We start from the raw sequence: 21,511 nt of genomic DNA on the forward strand, positions 1-21,511 counted from the left end.
GGGGATGGCTGCTGCCATCAAGGAGTGTCATTGCTATGGGGTGGGGGTGCCTGGTCTGGTCTAGGTGGGTGCTACATGTCTAAGTAACATCCACACCAATGAATGCCAGGTCCAGAAGTTTCGCAGCAGAACACTGAATGGTCACAAGATGGTCAATGTTATTCACTTCTCCTGTCAGTGGTCTTAATGTTGTGGCTGGTCGGTGTATATTCAAGAGTGGACTCTTTATGGACAGCGGTAAAGGTTCAGATCACCACCACGCCTTTCCGTGCTTTCATATGATGTTCTTACAGTATTGGCGTCTCCGCGACCACCAGCTGTTTCTGTCTCCTTCCACGAGGTCGTGAAAAGTGATCTAATAAGACTCATCACAGGCTCCCTGTGTGTCTGTGATGAGTCTTATTAGATCACTTTTCAGTTCCCATGAGTAGGTTTGATTCCCCCCGCCGCTTTACAAATTAGCTGTTCTGCAAAGATGGTAATATTATTCATTAATGTGTAATATATTGAAATAAAAGATGTCAATCATTTTAAGCTGATTAAGCGTGTACATGTTAATATCCTGCGTGTACATGTTAATATCCTGCTTTCTTAGTGTAAATATGTGAGTTAAAATGGAGCAACCGTTTCTGAAATCTGCCAGGTTGAGTGTCTTATATATTGGACTGAACACAGTCACATGGTGCACATTGGAGAATAAGTAAGATAAGAAAAGCCTTTATGAATCTCCGGCGGAGGACATTTTGTTGATTTCAGATCGGATCGGGGCACGGGTCAGCTGATACTGAATGACAACAGCTCTGTATCGGATCTGGGGGCAAAAATAAATAAATAAATAAAAATAGATCGGGACATCCCTATTTTAAATGTTCAGATGAAATGAATAATGAGAAGAGCCATGTTTTATATTTGTGACATCTGTTTCTCTGCTGTTGCCCTGACGTGCTAGACTGATCAGCCAGTTGTTCCAGGTGTGCATCTTACGTTTTGTTCTCATCCATTCCACCGTGAGATCCCATGAGGTGTTGCATTCAATGCTCCCTGATCTAAAGTAATACCCAAAGGTTTGAGATTAGAGAAAAAGAATCTATCTATCTATCTATCTATCTATCTTCATCTGAGATGACTAAAACATATACAAAATGGAAGTCCTCAAATAAAGTGCACCACAGTCTGATTATTCACGAGGACTCTTATGAGCACTCTTGCAGCTTGTTAAGCTCTCCACAATCTTTGCACTGACCCCTCTTCAAGAAATATGTCCCCTATGCGTTTCTAAAAACAGCCACGGAAACCCCCTGATTAAACTGATGGAAACGGGGGCTCTTAAGGTGCCACTGCCGCCACAACTTCTACTTGAGTTCTCCGGCCCTCCCCTACTACACGTCTCCCTAAGGAACCCATAGTAATTATCTTGTCACGGGGCTAGATTGGTGTGTTGAACACAACTGATTACACCGAGGCTGATTGGCGCAAAATATAACTGGCTGCAGCGTCCCTAATGAAGAGGGATGTGAACTGGTGTCAAGCCGCTGTCACGCAGTAAATGCCAACCAGCGCTGACACAGGAACTAAAGGGTGAGACGGAGGGGGGGAGGGAGAGTCCCTGATTACGCCTTATCATCCAATATCCGGCCGATAAGTGTCAAACAACGGCAGGGCGACGAGAATAACACGGAGCAGAAGAATCAGAGGGGAGAAAGAAAGGATGGCATTTATTAAGTGGTGGGAGCCCAGTTTGTTACGGAATACTAACATTGTGGGTTTTTTTTTTTTTTTTTGCTGGGCCCCCACAATGTTTTGAGTTTTAAAACTGGTATTAGTCTAAATTACTTGGTTTTTATGTAAGTGTCAGTTAGTTTAGGGTTAGGCTCTTAGTCATGATGGTTATGATTATGGACTAGGGAATACGTCATGTCAGTGGAAAGTCCTAACAAAGATGGAAAAACGAGCTTGAATGTGTGTGATGGGCGCCAAAAAGAAGTAAACTACTTTTTTTGTGTGTTCTGACCATAGACTGTAGAAAGATGAATGGCAGAACAGCTCCTCAAAAGTGAAGCCAAAGCAAGTAGAGCTCCCCCTGGTGGCTGGCTGCAGTATAGGTCATAAGCTCCACCCCCTCCATGTTAGTGGATGGGACTTGAGCCAAACTAAAACACTAAAATACACATCCAGTAATTTTTTTCAAGGATAGTTTCTGTCATTTCATGTATTTAATATAATGTAGATGCACGTTCGTGTGTCAATCTTTTGGATAAGTTTTGTTTTACTTAGATATTTGACGCTCTAGAAACAGGATGTGACATAATGGCGACTACTACTTCTATCATTGATATCGGGGCTCCGCGTGCCTCCACTCTTGGACCGTACTGCACAGACTCAGGCTCCAAACTCACAAGGATGTCCCTGGGAAAATGACATCAATTTGGCCGATGCAAGGAAGTGGGAACACATTGTCCATATTTATATACAGTCTATGATTCTGACACTACGTTTCAAGCAAACACCGTCCATAGTGACAATTGGAGCCTGTTCAGACCTTGAGTTAAGATCCGATCTCTTGGTGCGGACCTGAACATCCCCAATTCAAATACATGAATCTTTTCACAACAGCATGATCATTAAACAAACTACAGACCAACTAATCGGTATGATTCAGGAGAGGCCAGCCCTATATGACAGTGTGCAGCTCTTCCTAGCTTCCTAGCCTGCGAATTAGAAGTTATTCTTCCGGTTTTCCCTTTTGAATGGCAAATACTGTCATGGGCAGGTGTAAAGAGTTATTTCCTTTCAATCAGACCTATAAAGTTGTCTTTGCCGTGTGTCCAAAAACAACAGTTCAGGTCCAGAAACAGGCGGCATAAGGCTACGTTAAAGTTTCCGGTGGGTCTCGGATGTCAGTTTGATGTGTAAACTCAATGGAAACTTTTTTATGTCTGTGTACAAGAACAAAGAGAAAAAAAAAAACTCTGACGCTTTTATTGGGTAGGATTTCTTCTTTTGAAATGCTGTGACCAAACACACGTTGATTTTGTGAAGTTCAGTTTGACTTTAAGTTAATGACCTCTTACCTCTTAAAATAATATGTGACGGGGTTTTAGTGCTCAAAACAGCATGAGAAAAAAAAAGCAAAGAGATCGTTTCTCATACTGTGGGTTACCTGGTGCAAGCCATTCCAGAGTGTGATATATTTCCCTGTAGCTGCTATAAGCCTTATGAAAGTTTAATGAGCAGGAAAAACCTGTTAATATATTCTGTGCTGGAAAACTCAGCCTCAGCCGCTGTAGCCAAAAGAGAGAGAGCAGAGAACAGAAGCACTCTGGAGTTCAGTCTATCAGTGGTCATAAACATCTGTCCGACAGGTCACACAATCAAAATCCATCTCCTCCGAACGTGTTACAATTACTTCTGCTGCAGTCCGTCTTGTTTCCCTGGCCTTTAAGCATCCTCATCCGGTCCAGCCTTCCATTTAACGGTTTCCCCGGGCGGCTGTGAAACCTCCCCGCCCCCCTCTGTCCTCCCTCCCTGTGTGTTTTTATTTATTTTTTTTCTTTCCAAGTGGTCATAAACAAAAATCCCTGCGAGCGAGCGGTGGCTTTATTCCCGCGACAGCACCGAGGGCATGGAATTCATCACTCTCTTTGACTGAGTTACACCTCGGCTCAGCTCAAGGTCAAAGCAATTACTGGACTCTCACTCCCTCTCTGACCTCCCTCTCCTCCCCTTTTCTCTACTCTCCACTCTACAAACTCGACTTTTTCCTACCACCCCCCACCCCTGACCCCGCTTCCTCCTCCGTCACCACTCCACTCAGTCTTTCTCTCTGACCATACTTACTAATTTTTTCCACTTTATGAACCTCTTTTTCTGTATCTAAAAAGCAAGCTGGTCAACGAGGGCAACTGATCTTGTAGAGTTTCTTGAAGACATTTAGCTACTTGACATCTAAAAGACTGGTGGGGAGTAGGGGTTTTAATATGAACATCCATGGTTGTTGTTGCCCGTCTGGCCAGCTACGTACCTGTAACTGGAGGTTTTGATCTTCCCCAATGGAAAACAAGAAAAAAATGTAATTGTGGGTTATGTGTCCGTAGGGTGCCGTTGGGGAAACGTCTTCAAGAAACCAAAAAAGTGTTTAAAAACGGCAACTGGACTTGTAGAGCTTTTTGAGAAGATGTTTCACCACTCATCCAAGTAGCTTCTTCAGTTCTAGAGGACTGGTGGGAGGTTTCCTACTTAAATCTCAAACCTCCCACCTGTCCCTTAGAACTGAAGAAGCTACTCGGATGAGTGGTGAAACGTCTTCTCAAAAAACTCTACTAGTCCAGTTGCATTTTTTAAATGCTTTTATGGATATACCATGACCTGGATATCTGAGAACCTTCATGGACAAACGTCTTAAAGAAACCCTACAAGTCCAGTTGCCCTTGTTTCAGCTTTCTTTTTGCATATACCAAGACCTGGATAACCGAGAACCTTCGCAGACATATTTTCTCTTTCTCTTTGCCTTTTACTGAGTTAAGCAAATTCTAAATTGCTTTAATCCTGGTCTTCTTTACCTCTACTGCCACTAGTAACCTGGCACCCTGGGTGTAAATCAGCCCCTGATTGGATACCTAAGATACTGTGCCGACTGGTTTGATTTGCGTCCTCTGCAGCAGGATCTCCAGATGCTTTACTGCAGCACAGAGGACGTCTGCAGCTCTGATTATCTTCACATACGGCTGGTCATTATCATTAGAGTCCGAAGTGCCTGGACCCTGGGCAGTCTGACACATTTGATGTTGTCAGCTTGGTAGACCAGCTAACCTTTGGTTATGGTTATACTGTGTCAGCACTGGTCATTTATTTTCTCAAGACTTTAAAGGGCTTTAAGGGTTTTAATGCTATAGTACTTCCACACTAGGAAAAGTGGTTGCAGAGCAGCCTCAACCTGGAGAAAACTACTCTGAAAATAGACAAAGAAATGTAAATGTTGGCTTTAAAAGTCGTTTTTTATTCAAGAAATGGAAAACAAAACTTCTTGCCTCCTTGCGTGTGATCATAAGTGGATCTTAATGCATACTCTCTCTCTCTCTCTCTCTCTCTCTCTCTCTCTATATATATATATATATATATATATATATATATATATATATATATGGGCAAGTAGAAGATATTGTTTAGGTATTGTCTTAACCGTGCAGCTTCTATAAGTTCAGATAAGGTAAATGCTTGTCATATGTGATAAGAATCAACATAGTGGGCTTGTTTAAACCCATAGGTGCCTCATACACTGCTCAGGCATAACATTATTACCACCATTATGTGGTGAGAATGGACATGGGCCTTCTGAGGGTGTCCTGTGGTGTCTGGGAACTATGCTGTTATGCCTCTGATGTGGTGTAAAGCCGCTTCCCTAGACATCTGCCATGCTATGGATTACATAGACCCAATAGCATTTAGTGCTAGTATTATTCATTTTTATATTTTGAAAATGAACAAAAACCTTTACACATTTGTGGCCACAGTCACACCAGTCAGCCTCTATTATCTATCATATAAGGAGGATAAGTCTTACTTGCAAGAAAGGGAAATGTCTGTGTTATATCTTCCTTTTTTAAAAGTGGACTTTTTAACATCATACTTCAGTTTATTTTCCTTGAAATAGTTTTTTAGGTCAGTCAGTCTCTTACAATACAACACCAAATGAAACTGCCAAAGGCAATTTCAAAATCATCACCGTAGCTGCCAGAAGCAAAGAAACCCCATCTCTGTTGAGCACATAATGACCTCTGCCTTCTTCCCAAATTACAGCAAAGGAAAAGGTTCAAGATGGCAGTTTGGATCAATTATCCGTAGCCCGCCCTGGAAAAGGCTGCATCCCATAACCTTGGAGAAAAAAAAAAAAAAAATGTTAGAACCTTTCTTTTCCCAAAACGCTTAAATAACAGAGGCAGGCGGTTAAATTTTACTTGACCTGAGTGATTGCAATGACGTGGAAGGAGAAATTGCAGCCACCACGGGCTCTTAGTCGCACCGAAGGACGTAGGAGACGACAAGACGCCGACTCTCTTTACTCAAGACCGATTTAAGATAATAATAAGAAATTATCCACCTTACCTACTCTTCTTTTTCTCTGTAATCCAGAGCGACTACTTCCAAAAACGAGAGGCACCGAGATCAGAGAGTGGCTTATGGCACTGCTGCGCGCAGACCATAGACTGTAAAAAAATATGGCTGATACCTCTTCACTTCCTCCCATGGGTCAAACTGATGCTAGTATCCCGGGGACATGGGCGGCAGATACTGTCATGTTATCGATGACCCGCCCACACTTCCTCCAGACTCACTCGCATTTTTGTTCGTTTAATTGTTTAATTAGAGGGGAATTACTGTTGTTCGGAAGATATTTAGCGTATATCCATATAGTGGGAGTGACTGGGGCACCGAAACGCAGCCTCTAAATAACCCATTATCTGCCGCAAAACTCGTTTATTTCACCAATATGTTGTTATGATACAGTAGTGCTATTCCCCAGTTATTAAGAAATGTTCAATTATACCAATTGTACACTGCACTTATTTATTTATTTTCTCCTCCTAACCCTACAGGACCACTTGAATGGTTGTCATGACAACTGTCAATCATCATGATTTCACATGCTGTTTTTATAGCCGTCAAAACTAAACCGAACATTTCTCAGCACTATATTAACAACCTAAAATGACAGAAACAATCCTTGAAAAAAAAATATTTGGGGTATACTTCCACTAACATGGAAGGGGCGGAGCTTATGACCTATATTGTAGCCTGCCACTAGGGGGAGCTCCACACGCTTTCGCTTCACTTGTGAGGAGCTGTCATGGCGTCCACTTTTTATACAGTTGATGGTACTTTATTATATTTTCTCATCTTTGTTCATTTAGTGGAGTCATCCATTTTCCCAAACCACCTCTAATCTAAACGGGCTGGTAAACACAAAAGCAAGAATTACACCTACAAGAGGTGTAACAAGCTTAAAATTGGATGATCTGTGGCTGTGCCTTTGTTCCTGTTTTTCTCAGGTAAACTCCAATATTCATGCAAACACACACAGATCTGTGAGCGATGCTCCGCGTAAGAAGCTCATATCTGCGCCTCATTCTTCAGCCATTATTAATTGCAGCTGCTCGGGTTCTTTGTAACAAACACAGAGGCCTGCCAAGACGAAGCTCGACAGTGATCCATGCTGACTAATGTGACAGTGTTTCCTCAGGTGAATGTGTCACATATTACACCTGACACCGCTGTGATGGATTACCAGGGCCCCGGGATATAGGAAATACGCGCACACAAACAAAATCGCTTTGGCACCGAAACGAACACAGCAGAGTGCGGGGAAACGGTGTAGTGCTGTCAGCGAGGAAAACCTTCTGTCTCATTGGATGTCTTGATACATACATGAGATTGTTAATTCACTTTTAATTTGTTTTGCTCCTCGTTTGACGAGAGCAGAACATCACACAGTTACACTCAGGCTGAAGGAGGATTTTTATTGACAATCACTACAGAAATCAAGCTCGAGTTGCATTCAGTAACAAGGCTGTTTTTTTTTTCTTCACATTGCAAAAAAAAAAAAAAAGAATAGTTACACTACTTCTGCTTTTGTCATGGTTTTGAATACATTTTGAATGTTTTCCATGACCCTGTTTGGTTTTCCTTGTGTTTCTTGTTTTTATTGTGTTCTTCCTTGGTGTTTCTTGTCCTGCTTTACTTCCTCTGTTTTCCCCCTTTGATTGTATGATTGGTTTCTGTTTGTGTGCTCCACTCTCATTAGCTTCACCTGTGTCTCGTTAGCCCCTCTGCTCATTTGTATATATAGCCCTGCCTGTCCTTGTTCTCGGTCAAGTCGTGTGAGATGTTACCCTCTGTTTGTCTCTCCATTCACTTCCTGTGTTCTCGTCTTGGTTTTTGGTCTTTTGGATTGCCCTCTCATCCCTGCAGCGCCTTAAGTTGTGTTGAGTTTTTATTAAGGTCATTTCGTTGCCTGCTCCCGCTCCTTGCATTTCAGTCCTCCCTCCCTTGTTACTATTCGTGACAGCTTTTGGTCTGAGCGGCGGTTGGCGAACTAGATGCATCGGCAAGTCGTTGCATCACAGTCTCCATTACCTTTACATCTGCTTCCATGTGAAATGGTGCATTCAATTCTTACTGATCTAGCACGGTAATCTTAAGTATTACCCTGTTGTGTGTGCATTGAAGACCAATATCTGTAGAGTTTCTCCTCTAGTGTGGGGTTTTAGGCCTTTTCTGGAAAACAGCCAGCCGGATCAGCTGAGAGGACCCAGTCTGAGTATCGTGTGTGGTCCACAGGTTGATGATCCATCTTTATTCCTTTTTCAGTGGCATCTCTGAGGTCCCTGATGCCTCTCTCCTCTGTAAAGCCAAAGTTCTTAAAGGCTCTACACATGGACACTCTGAGAAAGTCTCAGTGTGGTTGACCTCAGCGGGTACACAGTGTGCAAGCCCTCCTCAACTCTGGCACTTGGAAGTCCACATCCAGCCAGACCACTTCTTACCCTGCTTTTTTCAGATGTCAGGACCATGACAGTCTAAAGCGTGGCTTCTGTCATGGTGTCAAAACACCGTTATATCACCCTAGGTCAACCGAGACAGCCCAGACTGTGAGGTGGGCAGGGAAAACATTTTATTTTCTTAGAGCTGCTGCAGCAGCTTCGCTCGTTTTTTGTCAGAGTCAGCTGCCTTCCTCATTGGGTGCATTCGTTTGCTGCTGATGATCACTGTGATGGTTGTTACTGCGTTCTGCATCTCAGTGTAATGCCACTCATCAATATTTGTCAAGGATCATCGGTTTGATGAGAAATCCCAAATCCGGATCAGAAGTCAGATCCACAGTGGCTCGGCCTTACAGAGCTCTGACCAGTAATCTTGCGACTGATCCGTTGCTCTCAGTGATGTTTCCCAAACCATTCTAGCAGGATATACTTTCTCCTCTCCTTCTTGGACCTCTTTGTGAACCATGTTGCACCTCTCTTTCTCTTGGGAGCTTTATCTTGGATCCACCCAGCTCCAAAGTTTTGATTTAACCCAGTCAACTACCTCACACCACCTCCACTTCCTCTTACTCCTTTCTTATAAATACTTAATGTTGCAGAGTAATACTTCATATTTGAAACCAAGTTTTCAGTGGCTTTAACGAGAGCTGCGTTTGAAAACAGTGGGTGTTTTTTTTTTTTTGCTGTCGCAGCAGATGTAATACCGTCAGATCATCAGGGGGGTTCTTCTTCTTCTTCTTCTTTGTCTGCACTAATGCCAGGACTTTAATTGGATGCGTCAAATAAAACAGCATGTTTTTTTTTTATTGGCCGATAAGACTGCATTTGCCGGAAGCGTCAGAGCTGCCGTCACACCAATTGAAAACACGGCCGTAAAGGTTCTGATGTGAGCCGTGGGACCTTGTCTGTGGTCATACCTCCAGGGGCCAAGATGTTGAATGTCTAAAATTAGAAACACAAAGCGTTTCACTCTCAGAACTGATCAGTCGTCTTGGAAGTAAAAACACAATAAATGGTCGCTTTGGAACTAGCGAGCCTTCAGGGGACAGAGGGTATGGGCTTCGTTTATTTATTGAGGAAGGAACGTTGTACTGTTCTCTACAATTACAGCAGAAAGCTTGAAGGATCAGTCAGTTACAGTGTAATTGGACAGATGATTCAGCGCTAGTACTGGCTTCATATCCATGCCACATGTGGTTGACAAACAAGCAGAGCTTCTGAGCAGATACTGTTGTGTGTGACAATATCTGACAAGAGACTGAAGGCATCTTGCGAGACGAGGGACGTTGCAATCTATTTCCTCAAGGTTAAATTGTTTCATCATGCACTCATCTGTATATAGAGGCGATTGCATGATGTGTCTCAGTGTGGCATGACTACAAGAGTACTAATATGTGTGCGGGGATGAATATATATATTTATACTGTATGTGTGTGCGTTCGAGCGCTTTGAGCTAAGCTGTGAATTTTATCCGACTGAGTAACGACGTAGTGGCCCCGTCATCCATCTGTTCCACGGCCCCCATGCAACTGTAATTGCATTAGTGCAGTGTTGATTTTTTATTGGACACCCTTTCCCAAAGTCCCCAGGCTCATTTTCCTTTATTAGACCCGAGTCTGGAAAGACAATACGGAGCCTCGTGTCGCAGAGTCCCTCCAGACAAAACTTCATTCCAAAGTGAGCTGAGTGATAAGTGGGCAGAACTGAGACTGTTGAAGCGATTTGGGAACGAACGCTGCAGGCTGCCTTCATGTCTGCCCGTGTCCTGTTCAGAGCATGTTTCAGTCTAGATGTCGAGGAAAGTGGAATCTGTAAATGTTGTATAATGCCGCATCCGTCACGCATGTAAATTATTGTTGATTCAGGCCTAAGTACTTCACAATGCATCTTTTATCGTGTAGCTTAAATGTGCTATGCTATGCTAATTGTAGCAACATTTTTTTTTACATTACTTTAAGTAAAAGTCTCACAAACTTATAGATAGATATACACCGATCAGGCATAACATTAATTCCTAATATTGTGCAGGTCTTCCTTGTGGTGACTCATCAGAGAATGGACATGGGCCTTCTGAGGGTGTCCTGTGGTGTCTGGGAACAGAATGTTGTTGGGGGGGGGGGGGGCTTTGAGGGGAGGGGCCTCTGTGGATCATCCCACAGATACTTGATCAGTTTGGGATCTAGTGAATTTGGAGGCCAGGTCAACACCTTGTGCTGTTCTTCATGTTTTCTTTTTTAGTTGTTCCTAAAGTGTTTTTGTGTGTGTGTCTGTGTCAGGCTGCATCCTGCTGGGGATGGCTGCTGCCATCAAGGAGTGTCATTGCTATGGGGTGGGGGTGTCTGGTCTGGTCTAGGTGGGTGCTACATGTCTAAGTAACATCCACACCAATGAATGCCAGGTCCAGAAGTTTCCCAGCAGAACATTGAACTGTCACAAGATGGTCAGTGTTAACTTGTGTTTTGGGTGATCACATCACAAGTGGTCCGTAAACATCTGGCATTAGAACGTGTCTCCACATGTGTCTCCAAGTGACCACTTGTGCTCAGATCTAATTTCTGTTCTCTTATAAGCCAATAAACTACTGCATCATTATCAAACTAGCTGCTGGCTCAAAACGGTCAACTGCTTATTTCAGACAAACCTTATACAAGAATCATCCGTATACACAACAATGTCCCCGCTGCACTGCTTTTATCTGTGAAAGTCTCTGGTAATTAAGGTAAATGAAATCATAGGTCATAGGAAATACAGTGATTCAGCTCCACATGTCTGCTTAATACATGATTATTTAACACACGCTGATATGGTTTGTTTACATGAAAGATGCACATAACCTACTCATATTCAACATTTTCATTTATTATGTCTTGTTCTTAATATTTAAATGAGTCTGAGTGATCAGATCTCAAACGTGTCCTCACCTGTTGTTAGAGCAGACCATGTGATCAGATCAGAGGCCCTTCTCTAGGACTCAGGAACCTTTTTGGAACAACCACGCATGCTTACTTCATTATTTATTCAATCCTTACTTTTCATTCACAGCTTATCTCTTATTGTCTTTATTGGCAGCTGACTGTAAAATGCGTTGTCCTAATGGGAAACACAGTTAATCAAACTGAGCCTCGGCCGTTGAGTGTTTTTCATTTGATGACTTGAAACGCCCTTCTCTTTGCATCCGTTTCCAGCTCTCCTTTTATATATTTTGTCCGCCTCCTCCGCATCGCTCTATTTCTCTCCTTTTTTTTTTCTACGCCGCCACCATTTCCCCATCCATCATCTTGATGGTCCAGATATAGATGTTATATCCGCTGTCACGGCTCAGATGCCGCGCGGACAGCAGTGACTCACAGCACTCTTTCACCTCGGCTCCGTGTGCCCAAGTGTTTGGTAGCAGTGTCACTCGCTAATCTTTGTAATTTTATTTTGTAAGATGTGTCCTGGGCTGGCCGTGATTCCCTCTCCGTTTTCATCGCCATCACACCTGCTGCTGTGGAGCGTGACAGAGCACCGGTGACAGCAGATCTCTGACAGAGAATCACTCAGCTAAGAAACTTTGCACCTCAGTGGAATCAGTCACTGCAACGGCAGGAACGTGTTGACAAATCAGGATGACTGAGTTGTAACATTTCATGAGGATGACGTGCAAAAACTAATATTTATTTTAATAATTAATGACACTTTTTTGGATACACCATGACCTGGATGACTGACAACCTTCACAGACATTTTCAGTCATGTTGTTACCTCCTCTCTGCTCCCCCACTGGTTTTCCAGAGGCAGTGCTAGTGTCATTGGGTGGTTCATGGGCTTAATCGTCCTAATCAGCCATACCTGAGGAGGAGGCGTGGATAATGGGGCAGGGATGGGAAGGTATTTGGCTGCAGAAGCTCACCTGTCACCTTTTAGTTTAGTTTTGTTACATGAAACAGACTCTTTATTTTTGTAACTCTGTCGTCTGTCTCCACTCTATGTTGTGGTCCTCATTTAGTTTCAGATCTTGGATTTGGATTAGCCAATACTGAATATTAAAAGAACGGTATCAGATTGGGGGGACAGAAAACCTTGATCCGGACATCCCTGTTTTACACAGAGAAACCATAGACGGTGTAAATAAGGACGACAGAACTGCTCCTCAAAAGTGAAGCCAAAGCAAGTAGAGCTCCCCCTGGTGGCTGGCTGCAACTTTTTAGCTTTTATTTTGGGCACAACCCTCAACTCATCCTCAACTTGCAAACTGTTGACTAGTTTGTCTCATAGACTGTATATAAATATGAACCATGCATCTCCACTTCCTTGCATTGGGTATAGGTCATAAGCTCCACCTCCTCCATGTTAGTGGATGGGCCATATTCAAACACTAAAGTACACGTCAAATAGAATGGTTTCTGTCCTTTTAGGTAGTTAAAATAATGTTGATGCATGTTGAAATTTCCTTTTAGTTATTTGATGCCATAGAAACAGGATGTGACATCATGAAGATGACAAGTTGCCATGCCAACTGCTCTGCAAAGCTCCGTACGGCCATAAGAGTTGGAAAAAAACAATAACTGAATCAGTACAGTGTATATCCAACATTTCCCTGTAACTGGTGGAGGTGGAGCACCAGTTACCCAATGCAAGGAGGTGGGGACGCATTGTCCATATTTATATATAGTCTACGAGACGAACTAGTCAACAGTTTGCAAAACGGAGTTGAGGATTGTGCCCAAAATAAAAAGCTAAAAAGATAGGAACACACCCACTTTTAAAACTTCATTAAAGACTTGAATGTCATCAGGTCTTTGGATATGTGCAAGTATCACAATGCCAGCCCTTTCCAGAAGGTGGTTGAACAAAAGAAAATGAAAAGCTGTGTTTGCACGATGGAACAAGCATTTTGCCACTTTTAAAAATAAAACTATTAGGACTATTGTGTCTCTCAGGAAAAACAACATAACTGGAGTTTTTTGTGCACATAGTAACTGTCTCTTCCTTTGTCTTCACTTTTTTTCCCCCCCTGTCCTCATTCCTTTCCGCAAATCACTTTCTCCATCCCAACCTCTCCTCTCGTACTTGTCTCATGTTGTGCACCGGTCCTTGTCAGTTCTCTTCTTCTCCTCCACAATTTCCTTCTCCTCCTTTCTCTCCTTACCCCATTGACTTCTCTAAATCCCCCGTCCCTCCGCGTCTCTTCCCTCCTTTCTCCTCTCCTTGAAAACATTCATGAAAATGTAATGTGCATTTAAAACATTGGTAAATCACAGTCATTTTGTGCCATTACGATAATTACCACAAACAAACAGGACCATTACGAAGAAGATTTGCATCTCCGAGCGGCCCCCACGAAGCATTTTGCGTTACGTGATACCGGCTGAGGGCTGCCATGAAATGTGCAGGACTGTTTCGCGGGAATGGGATGCTTTTTCTTTTAGGCTAAATTGAACCAAATCATTCGGAGGTGTCGGGTAATGGCAGATGGTGGAAGGAGTGAAAGCACGACAGAGAAAATTACCTTAAACATGTTTTTCCTGTGAACGTTTTTAGAAAGTGGAAAACATGTAATTACTGGCTTCTTTGCATTTGAGCTACAAAGGTGGGAAACATGAATGGATGGTAATGTTTAGTCGCATCACAGTGAAATGTAGGATATTTACGTTAAAAGTGACCAAATCAATTAGCCTATTACCAGTGTTTTGACTAATGCTTGAGTGAACTGATGTTTGCTGTATATGAAGTGCTGATATGGGATTTCTTTTATCTGAGTTAGTAGAGTTAACTTATTGAAATAAATGAGTGTCGAACTCATCTGTCTAGTCCATTGGCGATTAACTTGTCAAATAGTTCCACATAAGGATTTTCTTGTCCTCTTACATAGACTGAACTGCTCCATCACTGATGTGGACCTGTTAAACCCACTGAGTTCTGAAGCCCTCAGGATTAAATTGTCCAATATACTGTTTGGAAAGAAATCACAAAGGGCTTTTTTGTTTTCTAAGTCTCATAGCAGGACAACATTGGCCCCATTAGTCACCCATTGATCCAGCCCATAGACTGTATAAAAAGGTTGAAGCCTGCTTAACCTTGATAAGTAGTGCTTCACTCCCATAGACTGTAGTAAAAATGGACGCCATGACAGCTCCTCTAAAGTGAAGCCAAAGCATGTGGAGCTCCCCCTGGTGGCTGGCTGCAGTATAGGTCATAAGCTCCACCTCCTCCATGTTAGCGGATGGGACTAAAGGATGGTTTCTGTCATTTTAGGTCGTTAACATAATGTATAATGTTCAAGAGTAAATTTTTCAGAGAAGTTTCATTTTAGTTATTTGACGCTATAAAAACTGGATGTGACATCATGATGACTAACAGTTGCCACCGACTGTGGTCCAGTAGGACCCTGAGAGTAGGAAAAAAAAATACATAAATGAATAAATACAAGTGGTCACATTAGCTTAATTGCACATAAAAAAACACTCTTAAGAATCACAAGTAAAAGAAAGATTAAATAAAAGATAAGTAAAATCTAGTAAAATAAAATTAAAATAGTATAAGCAAAAAATGTACAAATGTAATCCAAGTAGAGACGGAAGAATATATATTATATACGTATATATACGAATCATCTGTCACCAGTAAGTTTCCTAAAGAGCAGTTTTGAAGTTCATCCACTTTACTCCCAACTAAATGGGAAAGAGGTGGAGCTAAGCCAGTCACGTGATGCAGAGCCAGACAGTTCGGAACCTGTGACTCAAGGCAGCCACACCCTTAATTATGCATATTCCATGAATGGATAAATTATTTATAGAGACTAAGTTGTAAACATGTTTATTTTTGCTGTAAAGCTGGAGATTTTAACTTGGAGGTCTATTATAGATTGACTCGCCTCTCAAGCCACCCTCAAGTGGCCGTTAGTGGAATTGCAGTTTTCGCACTTATTATTTCACTCCAGCGATTTCTACTCATACAATCAAACACTAGATACACCAAGCTGCTGCATCTTCTGCATTATTTCCTTTCTTGAAAGCACTTTGGACACAGCTCCTCACAAACCAGAAGTAGTTTGGACTAGTTCCAGCTAGTTTAAATACAGGCAACGTTGTTTTTCTTTCAGCCTGAGTCCAGAACATCCAAATGGGAAGTTTATTTTTTCCCAACTATCTCTTTTAACTAAACTGCAAACACATAAGCCATTGCTGACGCTGAGAGGAAATACAAAAATCCTCTCTGTTATTATTATCTCCTGCCTGCCACACATCCGGTGTATGGATATCCATCCAGTTCTCATCACTCCGTCTGTTTATGAGTCCGTCTCTCTTGACTCCATGCCAGCTTGTGGAGCCGGCGCGACGTTTCTATCACTCCGACTGTCTTCATTCATCTATATATCTTTCAGTGTGTGTCCATTAGTGTGTGTTTGCGCTGCGTGTGAGAGGTCAGGTTGACATCTATAGAAGCTGCAGAGTCCTGGGGTGCTCCGAGGGAAAGATGGACAAGTTGTTTTCATCCACACAAACAGACATACACAAACACCCACCCAACCAGCCGCCGTCCAATACACAAGCCCCAGGGAAAACGACTCTCAGGCCAACTTGTCAACCGGGAACAAAAAGGAAAACACTTTTGGAATATCCCAAACTAAAGCAGCTTGTGCGTGTGATTGTGTGTTTAGAAGAGACAAAAAACGGCAAACTCAATAAAGCCTCTCATTAAAACCAGAAAGGGGTCGGTTTGGACTTTCCAATTCAGTTCCAATCAAGTGCGGCGCCACACTAAATCCATCATTCGTCCGCTTGCTTTTGGCTGAATAATTAGATGCATTATGGCAGATAATGTGTTGCGCGGCCCATAAAGTGGCCGTAATGCTGCAGAGAGACCACGTAGAGCGGTGGGCGCCGTGCGGAGTGCAGAGAGAGAGAGAGAGAGACGTTCCTCGGTGGAATGACAGACGGCTATTATAAAACGGCACAGACTCATTTTGTCCTGATAAGAGACACACTTTGTCCAGGCTCTTAAGCCTTTGAAAAGTGGAATACACTTTGCTGTCCTTGGTGGAGAGTACCCACCCTCAGTCATGTCAATTTGTCAATTTTGGCCTTTTCTCTGTCAATGTTTCTTTTTTGTCCCTTTATAGTCATCCATTTAGAGACAAATTACTTCTTGTAACTCTATCTTTCTCTCTCTCTGGCTTTTTCCTCTGCAGGGAGACGAAGTACTGACTGTCATTAAAACGAAGGCTCAGTGGCCGGCATGGCAGCCACTCAACCTGTAAGTATCGCTCAGTGTCAGATCCACTGAAGGGAAAAGGCAGATCTGTGAGAGAGATGGTTGCAGCAGTGGAACAGTAGCATTAAAGTTTAACCAAAATTCAAAGTAGTCAGTTTTATAGAGCTTTCTGCTGCGATAGAGCTCCTCACTGCATCATTCTCTGGTGCTAAATCTGACGTACAGCTGTATTTGGCTATTGTTGGTAGTTGTGCTTTCTATGTTTTCTGAGTTAAAATACAAAACTGAACCAGAGCAAATGAAGAAAAACTGGATTTCTATTACGACATGCTCCAGTATGACTTTAATTTCTATCTAATTTCAATTTCAAGTCGGCTTTAACATGTTTGTCCCATTGACTGTGAAAAAAAGTGGACGCTTTGACACACAAGTGAAGCCAAAACAAGTAGAGCTCCCCCTGGTGGCTGGCTGCAGTATAGGCAGCATAAGCTCCACCCTCTCCATGCTAGTGGATGGGACTTGGGCCAAACTAAAACACTAAAATGCATATCAAATAATTTTTTTCAAGGATGGTTTGTGCCATTTTAGGTAGTTAATATAATACTGATGCATACTCAAGGGTCATTTGTTTCTGATAAGTTTCATTTATTTGATGCGATAGATAGATAGATAGATAGATAGATAGATAGATAGATAGATACTTTATTTATCCCGTAGGAATTATTTTTATCTTCATTGCGCAGTAAAAACCTTTGCAGCTTTTAAAACAACACCCACACTCCCACATTAACGCCCACGTACGTACGTGCACACACCTTTAAAGGTAAATCAGAGGTATCAGAGGTGAAGGGTGGACGTGCATCAGCAAGAATACCCGACAAAACTCGAGTTTCTCAACTCTAATTGAAGGATTACACGCACAACCTTGGGTTTATAAAACATTTTCAGTTCCTCCGTTCATGAGAAGTTAATATTTTTAACAATGCTTCATGTTTTCTTACAGAAAACCTGCCTGATTATTCAACTGCATATTTATTTTAAAGCATAAAATAGCACAATTGACTTTAAGCAAATAAAATATACAACATGTGTTTTCAGCGATCAATATCCTACAGTATACTTGGTTAACGACAGGACCACTAAGAGGCACAGGTTTTATTTTATTTTATTTTCCTGACAGAATATCATTGTTTGCTAAAGCAGCGTTTGTATTAATTATGAGCAGCCGCACATGAGCAGGATAAATACTCAAAAGTTGGGGGAAAGTTTCATTTCCGACACACTCAATGTGAACAATAAATTATAATTAAAATCCAGATACTATTGTACTACGGCAAACCTATTCTTAATTGTTTTTTGAAGGCTTCCTTTATGCGCTTTTTAAAAAGCCAGGCTGCCTCGTCTAAATAGCTGCACTCTCTGGCATCCTGTGCACTCTTTGGAATTAGTTCAAGAGCAATTAGAAATTTATCACAATTCTAGCCCCTCAGCACAGTGTGGGCACGAACACACACACACACATTCACGCGTACACACTCACACACACGCCCTGATGTACTGTATCTTTCACCAAACATCTGTTTAATTACCCCTCCTAGCGTTGTCTGTCATTTGCGATATATTGTGCCACTATTATTTTTACTAATGAGAACATTCACACACACACGCGTGCGCACCCACGCAATCACACACTCGCTGTGAGCATGAAACATGAGCTCATTTTTCTCCAATTGCGCGTGCAAACCTGTCACGTTATTCTGAAATAGTAGGGGGTTACTCTTATGTCTTGGTTAAGGCGCGATAATTAAGATACCAAAGAGAGAAAATTCTAATTACCTTATTATTGTGTTCAGAATACCTTATTATATTCATTAGGTATCGGACCTGCAAAGAGAAAAATGTCATAATGAGCAATTTTCTGGCACTAATTGGATATTTCACAGCTTCAATTTTCCAGCAATTAGCAGCGGGACTTGGGTCAGAGGTCATGACATCCAAACCGGCCATTTTTAACTGAAATTACAGCAGCAGGCTTGGCTACAGGAGGTTATTATACGCCCTCGTTGCAGCAGCGTTTTGTAATGTTCTTTATTTTCCTTCCACCAGGCGAGCAGCTCCGTCGGCAGAGTTTTCGGTGGACCGCACCCGTCACCTCATGTCCTTCCTCACCATGCTTGGGCCCAGTCCGGACTGGAACGTGGGGCTGTCGGGAGAGGACCTCTGCACCAAGGAGTGTGGCTGGGTCCAGAGACTGGTCACAGACCTCATACCGTGGGACGCGGGCACAGACAGTGGCGTCACGTATGAAGTAATGTACCCGAAGTTTGGTCAAATGTTTTTCTTGCGGTGGTAGAAACCTGCAGTTGGGTCACCAGTTAAATAAATGCAAGCCGTAAAAGGAACCATGGAGGAAATATGGCAAAAGAACATGAGAAAGACCAAAACACCCTTGTTACAGTGGTATGCATCTGCAAGTTAGCGGAGCACTAGCTTCAGGTTCATCCCTGTAATTAGAACCAAAGGTGTTAATCAGCCTGTGTTGATTAAAATAGAAGTGCATGCATTCTGTCACAAAAGCCAACTTTCACCCACACACAGTAGTTCATAATATTACTGTGGAAAACCAAATGTCTTGTGGTGTTCATTCCACACTGTTTGCCGCAGTATGAACCTTTCAATCCCCCGAAACTTTAGCACTGGCATAAGCTAGCACTATGCTAAAGGGCTAATTTGTTTTAAGTCCATCTTTCGATCAAGAAGTGGTCAAACATTCATGCACGACCTCAAGGGCTTTAAAATGAAGCTAATGCATGAAATGTCAAATCTGCAGTTCCCCAAATGTCCACTTGAGGCTCCCTCCAAAAGTAAGTCAATCCCCATAGACTGATGTTTACAAAAATGTTTTGGATATAATTCATGCCTACTGTCCGGGCTTGAATTATCATAGAACACATCTGTTTAAATTATATGAAGGCTTAGCGTTTTGCAAAGGACGTAATTTTGAGTCACCAGCACCAGCCTGGTGTGAAACGTCACCTGGATGTCATTATGAGGCGTGTTTCAGCCAATACGGAGGAAAAAAATACCTCTGCACACAACTGGCTTGTCGTCCAACCAATCAGAGCCGTTTAGCTAGACACAAATTCAACTCCACGGCGCTCAGATTGTGTAGACGGCTTGTTTTGGTCTTCTGTCCAGCACCACATAAAATCCACCCAAACAATTTGATTGGCCTGGTAGATTTTTGCGTAATCATTTCCAAATGGACGGACTCCAGACCAACTTTCCACCATAAAAAGCCTCGTCTCCCCGGCTACACCTGCGCTACTCACACTCCACCTCTTTGGCCAATTTTTAATTAGTGGGTAGGTAGCTGGAGTCTGCCAAGATGGCTGCTCTTCGGGAAACCTATGGTTGGCGTCATGGAGGGTTTGTCCATCTTCATATGCTATCAGCTGCACTCCCACATACTTAATAATGAGTTTGTGCTGTGGTGAAGATGCAGCTTGAGCATCAGTGTCTGCACAGACATCCTGTACAACTGCTGTAATGATTAAGATATGTCTGTGTGTTCTGTTAGCTGACCAAAGCAAATGTTGGTTTTTTATTTCCCAACTACAAATGTGATGAATTACAGACCTTATTATATTAAGGTGAAGAGATAAAAGGGCTGATTTATCGTAAGCTGTCACTTTTATTATACCGCATATTATTGTGAGGTTTATTGCTTGCTGGCTGTTGGCAGTAAACAGTATTTATATCAGACCGCCGCATCGAGGCGCCGCTGACGTCCACCCGTCTGCCGCCGTGACAGACTTCTTCTTTAGTTTTCTACATCCTTGGAATGAAAGGTGCTCATCCATATTCACCCACTGTTTGGAGACTACAGCAATTTATTTATAGTTTACAAGCTCATGAATAAGCAAGGAGCTTATCCTGCACCGGGGAGGTGGTAAATTCCTTTCAAAAACCTCTCATACATAAAACCAGGCCTCTTTCACTTCACATTCTGTTACTTTGCAAAGGCGCCTTAAATCAAACGGCTCTCTAACAAACACTGACACTAGAATTTAGTTTTTGGTCTGGTGTATCTGCATGTATACCGAGATTATCCGAAGAAAATAGGCACAATAGGTTAGTGTTGTATCCAACATAAATAAGACTGTAGGATTTATTTTCCTTGTAGTTTGACGTTAATGTGCCTACGTGCAGTTTGTGAGCTCACTCTTGCGTGTTCTTCTATATGTGTGGGAATCCGTCTTTGTATAAAATGCGGCTCGAGTCCGTGTCTCCGCACTGACATTAGCGTTTCCTTGGTCTTGGAAGGCCACATTTTTCAGAGCTAATTACGTACAGGATGCATCCATTCCTCTTACTTTGGGATGCACGGTGTATAGCTTTCAGGTTTTACTGCTTGACACTGCAGGCGTCGGAGAGTACAGCAGACATTAAATGACTGCCACCCACAGACAGGGACGTGCAAGTGCAACAGAGGCAGGCTTTTAGTTTTTGTTTTTGCAGACATTGCAAGTAAAGTAGCGGTTATCGGCTCCGATGAGTACTGAAGATATTTTAAAAAAAAGAAAAGAAAAAAAAAAGGACTTTTGCACTGTTATTGGATAGACAGTAGAGAGACAGGAATTTATGGGTGAGAGAGAGAGAGAGGAGAAGATGTGCAGGAAAAAGACACAGGCTGAACTTGAACCTGAGCCAGTTTGTGGATTGCCTGCTCCATCAGGTAAGCTGTCAGGGCACCCCACGAAGATATTTTTAACCCA

The 21,511-nt window shown here is 42.4% G+C and overlaps 1 protein-coding gene across 1 annotated transcript in view; it reads left to right on the forward strand.

The window, feature by feature from the left end:
* spon1b (spondin 1b) overlaps window positions 1-21,511 on the forward strand; it is a gene marked incomplete at its 3' end in the record, with an annotated part of 103,159 nt that overhangs the window by 56,668 nt on the left and 24,980 nt on the right. Inside the window, exons 7-8 of the mRNA XM_084554939.1 lie at window positions 16,711-16,775; window positions 18,840-19,041. Of these exons, the coding sequence (XP_084411065.1) occupies window positions 16,711-16,775; window positions 18,840-19,041 (267 nt within the window). The remainder of the gene's footprint in view (window positions 1-16,710; window positions 16,776-18,839; window positions 19,042-21,511) is intronic.

Source organism: Chelon labrosus (genome assembly GCF_963514085.1).
Source record: "Chelon labrosus genome assembly, chromosome: 11".
Lineage (NCBI taxonomy): Eukaryota > Metazoa > Chordata > Actinopteri > Mugiliformes > Mugilidae > Chelon > Chelon labrosus.